This window comes from Bufo bufo, chromosome 6 (assembly GCF_905171765.1).
Source record: "Bufo bufo chromosome 6, aBufBuf1.1, whole genome shotgun sequence".
NCBI lineage: Eukaryota > Metazoa > Chordata > Amphibia > Anura > Bufonidae > Bufo > Bufo bufo.
In genome coordinates, this window is record NC_053394.1 from 172807087 (window position 1) to 172817330 (window position 10244).

General features: G+C 41.3%; 1 protein-coding gene across 2 annotated transcripts; it reads right to left on the bottom strand.

Moving 5' to 3' along the window:
- Window positions 1-302: 302 nt before the first annotated feature.
- LOC121005236 (zinc finger protein OZF-like) lies at window positions 303-1878 on the bottom strand. 2 transcript variants are annotated; one of them, XM_040437851.1, is made up of 2 exons: window positions 1801-1878; window positions 303-1746 (listed from the first exon to the last, which is right to left on the bottom strand). In XM_040437851.1, the coding sequence occupies exons 1-2, from the start codon at window positions 1803-1805 to the stop codon at window positions 450-452; spliced, it is 1302 nt and encodes a 433-aa protein (XP_040293785.1). In that variant the 5' UTR covers window positions 1806-1878; the 3' UTR covers window positions 303-449. The 2 variants fall into 2 exon arrangements, with proteins under 2 accessions (XP_040293785.1, XP_040293786.1); XM_040437852.1 differs by lacking the exon at window positions 1801-1878 and having other exon boundaries at window positions 303-1781.
- Between the last annotated feature and the right edge of the window lie 8366 nt (window positions 1879-10244).

Here is a 10244-nt window from a genome sequence, read left to right on the forward strand (position 1 = left end):
GTACTATTTTACCCCTTCATAAAGCGCTGGTGTGACGGCATCTTTGTATGTGGTCCAGTTTTGATAGATAGATAGATAGATAGATAGATAGATAGATAGATAGATAGATAGATAGATAGATAGATAGATAGATAGATAGATAGATCTCAGAGTGAACAAAGAATGGCAACCAAATCATTGTGCAGTATGGAAGATCTCAGTTTTTAAGAAACTTCCATAATACAAACCCTAAAGGACATCCATTTGCTGCTTCAGAACCTAAATGCACATAGGACATGATATATCACAGCAATCTATTCAGAATCAATAAAAATAAATTTTATTTAGATAACATATGGTTCTTAACAATTCTACATAAAATATGAAAAATAAAGGAAATGGTTATTGTTAAAGGATTTTGAGATTTGCTGATGCAGTAATCACAGCACAAACTAAGATAACTCTCTGACTCAGTTCTGTCCCGTGTAACAATGCTTTACATGCTTACTAAGCTGTGAGCTACTGGTAAAACACTTCTCACAACCTGAACAAGGGAACGGCTTCTCTCCTGTGTGACTCCTTTGATGTATCACAAGTTGGGACTGTTTTGCAAACCCTCTGGGACATTCTGAGCAGGTGTAAGGTTTCTCTCCAGTGTGCATCCTTTTATGAACAACAAGGTCACCATGGTTGGTAAATGCTCGTCCACATTCAGCACAAAAATGTGGTTTCTCTCCAGTGTGACTGATCTCATGTCTGATTAATGGTGTCTTATCCTTAAATGTTTTACCACATACTGTGCAGCAATATGGTTCCTCCCCTGTGTGAGTCCTTTGATGGCAAACAAGATGGTGACGCCTCCTATAGCACTTTCCACATTCAGAGCAAGAAAATGGCCTCAGTCCTGTGTGGACTCTCAGATGGGTTTCAAGGCTACTTTTGTTGTAAAACCATCTGCCACATTCACTGCAAACCAGCACATTTTCTCCTGTGTGGCTTTTCTCATGTGCCAGCAGATGGGACTTATATCTAAACTGTTTTCCACACTCCTTGCAAGGAAATGGCCTTTCCCCAGTGTGGGTTCTGATGTGTGCATCACGATTGCCTTTGACCTTAAAGGTCTTCCCACATTCCACGCAAGGGAACAGTTTTAGTGTTTTATGGACATTTTGATGATTAATGAATTGAGACATATCTGGAAAAGTTTCTCCACATTCTATGCATTTATGAAGATGCTGGTGAACTGTATGGTTATGAATGGTCATATCTTTCCTCTTGACTGCAGATGTAGTACAGAGGACTGGCTTATCCAGTACATGGCTTTTTTTGTGACGGACAAGATGATGCTTTTGCTTAAAGCTTTTCCCACACTGACAGGAGAATGGTCTATCTCCTGTGTGAACTTTTTCATGTATAACTAAAGTTGGCTTACATGTAAAGGTTTTCTCACAAAAAGAACATGGATAAGACTTGTCCTCCACTTTCTTGCCATGTTTGCTAGAAGTCTTCCTGAAACACTTTCCACAGATGGTGCCGTCAAGGTTCTTGATCTCCAATTCACCTGTAAGATGTTCAGCACAAATCAAGCATTTGCCCAATGTTTTATACTCTCCAGAGTTTATATCTTTATGGCTGCCTTTAGTTGGTGAGGGGATTTCACTTGATTTCCGAGCAGTGGAGTTTTTTAGATACATTCTAATATCAGAAGGCTTGTACCGTTTTGAGGTGCAAGAGTCTACATCTTGAGACGATTGTTTAGCATCTGTTCTTGACCCTCTTCTTGAGATTTTATTTTCTTGGATATTTTTCTGCTGTGTACACTTCATATTGCTATTAACTGTATCTTCAAGTGGAGTTGGAATAAAAGATATGATTTCAGGTTTGTTGTGAGAAATTGAGCTTTCTGTAAGGAAAAAAAAAAAAAAAAAAGTGTTAAATTATATCTGTCAAATGCCAAGTACAAATGAATTAGAATATGTAATAGGTGATCTATTACATTAATTTCATATGGAAAGTTCATGACATTTCTATTTTTAGTCATGTCACAATTACCAGAATTCCAGTTACTCTTCAAAACTATTCATATAGTATGTGTCTGCCCCTAGAATCTGTCTAAATAGTGGCACAACCAGGATTTATACAGTTTTTCCCCAACTTGCTTGAAAAAGGGACAGGACGTAGCAAGAGGATTTGTAGGAAAGAGGTCATGGCAGTAAAATCATGCCACAATTCTGGTGTAAAATTTTGTCTCAAAGAAAGCCAACCAAGAGATGATTTACAATAAAAAAAAAAGTGTATATCCCTGCACCACATTTATTATTCAGCCTGAGACACTGCGATAAATCTGGCACAGGTCTAGACAGCCTGTCTAAGTGTATGACATCTGTAGGATTAGTAAATTCGGCTACTGTTTGTAGTGCGTCTTATTACTCCATATTGGCTTTCACCAAACATCTGAGAAAAACCATGCCAAAATGCAGTATTTTTCCTAAAAACATTGGGTGACTTTTATTAAGATAATTGTTTTCCATTCTGGTCTTAAGTCCATCTGCACTTCCTTTGCTGGCATACATTTAAGGCATTTTCAAAGCCAAAAGACCAGCGTGGAAAATGATAAATGTGCCGGGCCTGCCGTACCACCCGCTTCCCCATCCCCTTTTCTCGCCACTTCAAAAAAGTGTTTGGAGCAAGGAAAAGTTGCATTAGGTCTGTTAACGTACATTAATGTATATTCAAGACAATATATACGTCATGCAGCTGCGGTCCAGGTTTCCCGTTTGGGCGATTATGTCATCATCTTCCCTGAGATCCCTCAGGACTCCTTTTACCTTCTCCTGAGTACTCTGGGACAAGTATATCTTATATATGTGCAGAGATCAAAAAGGGTTGGCCAATATACAATGACATTTCTCAAAATGCCAATCTGCAGGCAGCATGTTAAAGAGCAGGGAAAGCTGAGCACAGATATAGATTATATATATATATATATATATACATATACATATACACACACACATACACATATACATACACACACCAGTGCATCTCAAATTACAATATCATCGAAAAGTTAATTTCAGTAATTCTATTCAAAAAGTGGAAACTCATTATATAGATTCATAACATACAGTGATTCATTTCAGCTAATGGAAAACCAGAAGTCAGCATCTCAGAAAATTAGAATATTGTAAAAAAAAAAAAAAAAAATTCATTCAATATTGTAGGTTTATACTCTAACCAGATAATCAACACAAAAACCTGCTAAGGTTTCCTAAGTTGTCCAGAAGACAGAAGTCATTCACACTCCTCACAAGGAGGGTAAGCCACAAATGGTCATTGCTAAAGGAGCTTGCTATTCCCAGAGCCCTGTATCCAAGCATACTAATGGAAAGTTGAGTACAAGGAAAAGTGTGGTAGTAAAAGATGCACAAGGAACAGGGATAGCCACAGCCTTGAAAGGTTAGTCAGGAAAAGGCCATTCAATAATTTGGGGGAGATTCACAAGGAGTGAACTGTGGCTGGAATAAGTGTTTAAGAGCCACCACAGACAGACGTATCCAGGACATGGGCAACAACTGTCGCATTCTTTGTGTTAAGCCACTCAGAACCCACATCAGAAGCGTCTTGCCTGTGCCAAGGATAAAAAGGACTGGACTGTTGCTCAGTTGTCCAAAGTCCTGTTTTCAGATTGAAGTAAATTTTGCATTTCATTTGGTAATCAAGGTCCCAAAGTGTGGAGGAAAAGTGGAAGCACATAATCCAAGTTCCTTGAGGTCCAGTGTGAAGTTTCCACAGTCAGTGATGGTTTGGGAAGCTGTCATCTGCTGGTGTTGGTCCACTGTTATATTGAGCCTAAAGTCAATGCAGCAGTCTACCAGGAATTTTTAAAGCACTTCATGCTTCACTCAGCTGACAAGCTTTTTGGAGATGCAGATTTCATTTTTCAGCAGGACTTTGCACCTGTCCACACTGCCAAAAGTACCAATATCTGGTCTAATAACCACGGTATCACTGTGTGATTGGCCAGCAAACTCACCTGACCTAAACCCCACAGGAAATCTATGGGGTATTGTCAAGAGGAAGATGAGAGACACCAGACTCTGAAGCTGAAGGCCACCATCAAAGAAACCTGGGCTTCCATAAAACTTCAGCAGTGCCACCATCTGATCAACTCCATGCCGCATTAATGCAGTAATTCATGGAAAAGGAGCCCCGACAAAGTATTGAGTGCATAAACAGTACTGTACATACTTTTCAATAAGACTTTTCTGTATTAAAATCATTTTAGTCTGTCATAATATTCAAATTTTCTGAGATACTGACTTTTGGGTTTTCATTATCTATAAGCCATAATCATCAATATTAAATTAAATAAATGCTTAAAATAGATCAATCTGTGTGTAATAAATCTATAGAATATATGAGTTTCACTTTTTGAATTGAATTACTGAAATAAATTAACTTTTCCATTATATTCTAGTTTATTGAGATGCACCTGTAGTTTGGCCCAATTTTTTAACTGGACGAAAAAAATGGTATACTGGTTGTTCCTTCCACTCACACATGCTACTTCCAGGATTAATTAAAACGCTATGCATGACTGCCTAATATCAGAATTTCCAATCTCCTGGAATATTAAACACTGGATGGCCAACAGTCCGGAATATATGAAAATGTATCAAGCATCTGTGTTAAGCAATATAGGTAACAAAACATAAAGCATCTGGCCGGGGTTCCAGTAGGAAATTCTGAGGTGTATAATACATTGGATGCCTAAATTTTAAAGTTCTACTTTGATCCCAATTTTTTATTTTTTTTTATAATTCAGCTATATGAATGCATATGGCAGTCTGCAATACGCAGCACCACCTCCATGCCCAGTCACAATACCAGAGAGCAGAAATTACTGGTTTACAAGCTTTAAGTTAACAGGAGGAGGTGCTGCTAACATCATGGTTGTGCACCTTGGGATGCCATAAAGGCCGATAGGAGAGAACTGATGAAAGGGCGTGTTTTGGTGCCAAAAGAGCAGAATGGAGACGGTTCATGTTTGGTTTCAAGTAAACCTGTGATTGGACCTGTGGTAGGTCTGTCCATTGAAAGTGCAACAGTGAGCTGGAGGTTTGAAGGGGTTTGTTAATCATTGGACAATCCGTGCACTGGAGACCAAAGTGACTTGTTCATCACAAGAGTGGTGGTGCCTAGCTGCTGCAGTGTGTGACACAGGGCCTATAGAGACATTATATAGTGGGTCACCCAGCATGCTCTTGGGAAACTTGTCAATGTGAAATCATTTAGCAAAGCCTGGAGAATGGGATTGGAAGCAGACGGTGACCTGAGCTACAGAATTGTTGCAATTTAGTGAGGCTGGAAATAGTCTTAGCCACGACAGGTATAGCTTTCTGAGCACCTTGGAATGCCATTATTGGGATCTTATACTAAGGGTAAAACATAAATGATAGTTCTTACCTGGAGAAACCAGTTTATTATAGAGATCTGTGTGTCCTTCTACATACGCCCACTCCTCCATGGAGAAACAGACTGTGATGTCTTCATATCTTATAGGAACCTGACACAGAAAGTTACAGTCATGACCTCTCATGCATATTAAGGTCTTAGAATTCCCAACAATACTCACCTCTCCTGTCAGCAACTGAATTATGTTGTTGGCGATTTCCAGGATTTCTTCTTCATTTATCAATGCTTTAGGTTGAGAATACACCATGAAAGTCTGAACTCTACTCATAATTTCTGGCATTTGGGAGTAACTTAAATATTTATCTGGCTTCTTCATTACCTCGTAAACCTACATACAGAATACTACTGTTATACAAAGAAACTAGAAAAACTCAATTACACATTCAAACATACACAAAATACACAGCTAATAATCTTAATCTTCTACTATACAGCCCTTCCACCAGCACCAGGTCTATGTTTCCTTCTCTAGTTTTGTCACATTTCTTAGAACTTCTGCTCCCATGACATCATATTATAGAAGTACATTCGGGAACCCTCTTTGTATTCTGATCATGTTCTTATCTCCATGTTACCTCTCATACTGTTAAATTCCCTTCCTTCTGTCCTGCTACAATCAGGGCCTGTTTTAGACAAAGTGTGGCCCTGGGCAAAATTTTAAGTGGGGCCCCGAAAATAAATATTGCACAAAACACATTCACACATAGCCTGCCTGCACTGATTGTGGATTACACATGGTTTTTCCATGCAGATTCTCGTGCAGAGAAACTGCAGTGTAATACAGTACCAGCAAGGTGTACAAGATTATCTTTAGGATAGATCATCAATATTAGATCGGCTGGCGTCCATCTTCCAGGACCCCTGCTGATTAACTGTTGGGCAACCAGTGTTGTCACTGTATATCAGTCACATGGCCTAATTGCAGTTCAGTCCCATTCAAGTGAAATACCAAGCATCGCTGCTGTCTAATGTTTGGCGCTGTGCTTGGTAAACTATAGAGAGTCCTTTTCAAACATCTGATAAGCAGGGGTGTCAGGAGTCGGATCCCCACTAATCTGATATTGATGACCTATCCTGAGGATAGTAGAAAGTAAAAGGGTTCACAGCAGCATGTCCGCTGTGACTGTTTATTGGGAACCAAGAGTGCACACAAAAGGATACGACGTTTGCAATAGCCTACAGATAGGAACAATCTAAGATATGACAGTAATCACCCACGCCGAGAGGGGCTGCCCTCTCTTTGTATGACATATTGGAATTATGTAGATGACATATTGGTTTGTCATCTACATAATAGTTTGCCCCTGTAGTTTGATCTACGTGGTCGAGACGACCATGGAGATTAGGGAGCGTATCAACAAACGCAAAAGCACTATAAGGAAAAAAAATGATGGATAAGCCGGTGGCTAAACATTTTGTTGATTGTGACAACTGTCAGCCTACTGAGATTCCGGGTCATCGATTCTGTTCAGGTCCCCAATAGAGGAGGTGATAGGGAGCGCATGTTGAGGGAAAAAAAAAAAAAAAAAAAAAAAAAAAAAAAGAGTTAAAATGGATTTTCACATTACAATCCCTACAACCCCAGGGACTTAACATTGAATTCAATGTTAACAGTGTAGATAGGTAGAATATTTTAATTTACTACTGTCCGATTCGATAGATAATGTTTTTATATGTTACTCTAAGATATAGGATTCACATTGTATTTTTGCACTTTAACTAGTTGTCCCCTTGTGGTACAATTTTTTAGGTTCACTAGCTCCATAGTATATGCAGACACCCATTGCCCTCCTTTTTTTCCCTTAGCCGAGGTTCAGTGACAATTAGATTGTCATTAATTTACCCATTTACTATTAGGTGGATCTAGGACCTTTTGGCGGTCAGGTGACGATCACGTGGGCCGATGATGCGCTCTACATGTGATTTGCTGTATAAGCGCTCATTGGTTGTGGACACTGTAGTCACAGAGTGAGGTGTGGCCGCATCGCGGATGCTTGTGACGGCGGCCCGCCCATATTGAAACGTGATGACGTCACAGACATGCGCAGTAGGTCTGTCGAGACGCTGACTTTTGGAATCGATATGACTGAGGTATGTGGATGAGTTTCAATGATGTGCAGGTATACGTAACTTTTGTTTATCATTAGTCCGATTGGAGCTCAGACCATTTTAATTATAACACATGTGCTTTTGATTGACCTTTTAGCCTATTGGCTACACTATGCCACATGGGTGGCCACGCTGTTGTATATATGACTGCTCACTCTTTTGCATCTGTATACTTGATAAAGGCTATTGCATAGCCGAAACGTCGTATCCTTTTGTGTGTGCACTCTTTGTTCCCAATAAACAGTCACACCGGACATGCTGCTGTGAACCCTTTTACTCTCTACCATTGCTTATGGGACTGCTGTGGATCGGTGGTCCTATCACGGCTGGTGCATTCCGGATTGGTTGTGAGGTCCATGTGTGCTGCTCTGCAATTTTCTTCTATCGCTATCCTGAGGATAGACCATCCATATCAAATTCCCAGGTAAAGCTTTTAACTGAAGAAAACAAGAAGCAGGTTGGAAAGACAAAACATATATAGACAGTCATGACAAATTCTTTTAGCCGCATCTAGTCTCTACAAAGTTTGTAACACAGACACGTTAGATTTCTAAATTTTTCCATCAACCTCCCCATCCTGGTGTCCCCACAGTGTCATCCTGCTGACACTCCCAATACCGTGCCTGTTGTGCCCCGCAATGTCCCCAGTACTATACTGCGGAAATAAAAATAGTGACCCAAATAGACAGAGTCATTTATCAAACTAGTGTAAAGTAGAACTGGATTTCCAAAAGAGCTGTCAAAAATGAAAAGTGAAATCTGATCGGTTGCTATGGGCAACTAAGCCAGTTCTATTTTACACCAGTTTGATAAATTACCCCAAATGTCCCTATAGTGTCCACAGCAGCTATAATGTCCCCTAGAGTGCCCCAGTAATAATACACTGCTCAAAAAAATAAAGGGAACACAAAAATAACATCCTAGATCTGAGTTAATTAAATATTCTTCTGAAATACTTTGTTCTTTACATAGTTGAATGTGCTGACAACAAAATCACACAAAAATAAAAAAATGGAAATCAAATTTTTCAACCCATGGAGGTCTGGATTTGGAGTCACACTCAAAACTAAAGTGGAAAAACACACTACAGGCTGATCCAACTTTGATGTAATGTCCTTAAAACAAGTCAAAATGAGGCACAGTAGTGTGTGTGGCCTCCACATGCCTGTATGACCCCCCTACATGCTCCTGATGAGGTGGCGGACGGTCTCCTGAGGGATCTCCTCCCAGACGTGGACTAAAGCATCTGCCAACTCCTGGACAGTCTGTGGTGCAACGTGACGTTGGTGGATAGAGCGAGACATGATGTCCCAGATGTGCTCAATTGGATTCAGGTCTGGGGAACGGGCGGGCCAGTCCATAGCATCAATGCCTTCGTCTTGCAGGAACTGCTGACACACTTCAGCCACATGAGGTCTAGCATTGTCTTGCATTAGGAGGAACCCAGGGCCAACCGCACCAGCATATGGTCTCACAAGGGGTCTGAGGATCTCATCTTGGTACCTAATGGCAGTCAGGCTACCTCTGGCGAGCACATGGAGGGCTGTGCGGCCCTCCAAAGAAATGCCACCCCACACCTTTACTGACCCAATGCCAAACCGGTCATGCTGGAGGATGTTGCAGGCAGCAGAACGTTCTCCACGGCGTCTCCAGACTCTGTCACGTCTGTCACATGTGCTCAGTGTGAACCTGCTTTCATCTGTGAAGAGCACAGGGCGCCAGTGGCGAATTTGCCAATCTTGGTGTTCTCTGGAAAATGCCAAACGTCCTGCACGGTGTTGGGCTGTAAGCACAACCCCCACCTGTGGACGTCGGGCCCTCATATCACCCTCATGGAGTCTGTTTCTGACCGTTTGAGCAGACACATGCACATTTGTGGCCTGCTGGAGGTCATTTTGCAGGGCTCTGGCAGTGCTCCTCCTCTTCCTCCTTGCACAAAGGCGGAGTAAGCGGTCCTGCTGCTGGGTTGTTGCCCTCCTACGGCCTCCTCCACGTCTCCTGATGTATTAGCCTGTCTCCTGGTAGCGCCTCCATGATCTGGACACTACGCTGACAGACACAGCAAACAGTCTTGCCACAGCTCGCATTGATGTGCCATCCTAGATGAGCTGCACTACCTGAGCCACTTGTGGGGGTTGTAGACTCCGTCTTATGCTACCACTAGAGTGAAAGCACCGCCAGCATTCAAAAGTGACCAAAATATCAGCCAGGAAGCATAGGAACTGAGAAGTGGTCTGTGGTAACCACCTGCAGAACCACTCCTTTATTGGGGGTGTCTTGCTAATTGCCTATAATTTCCACCTGTTGTCTATCCCATTTGCACAACAGCATGTGAAATTGATTGTCACTCAGTGTTGCTTCCTAAGTGGACAGTTTGATTTCACAGAAGTGTGATTGACTTGGAGTTACATTGTGTTGTTTAAGTGTTCCCTTTATTTTTTTGAGCAGTGTATCAACACCCTATATTGTGCTCCAGGTAATAATCCCTGTATAGTGTCCCCAAAAATAGAATTGCCCGCTACAGTGCCTCCCCAATAGCAAGGCCTTCCACACTGCCTCCATATAGTAATACCCCGATAGTAATTTGCCCCCCCACATAGTAGTTTCCCCCACATTGCCCCATATAGTAATTTGCCCCCACATAGTAATCCCGCCCATAATAATTTGCCCCCACACAA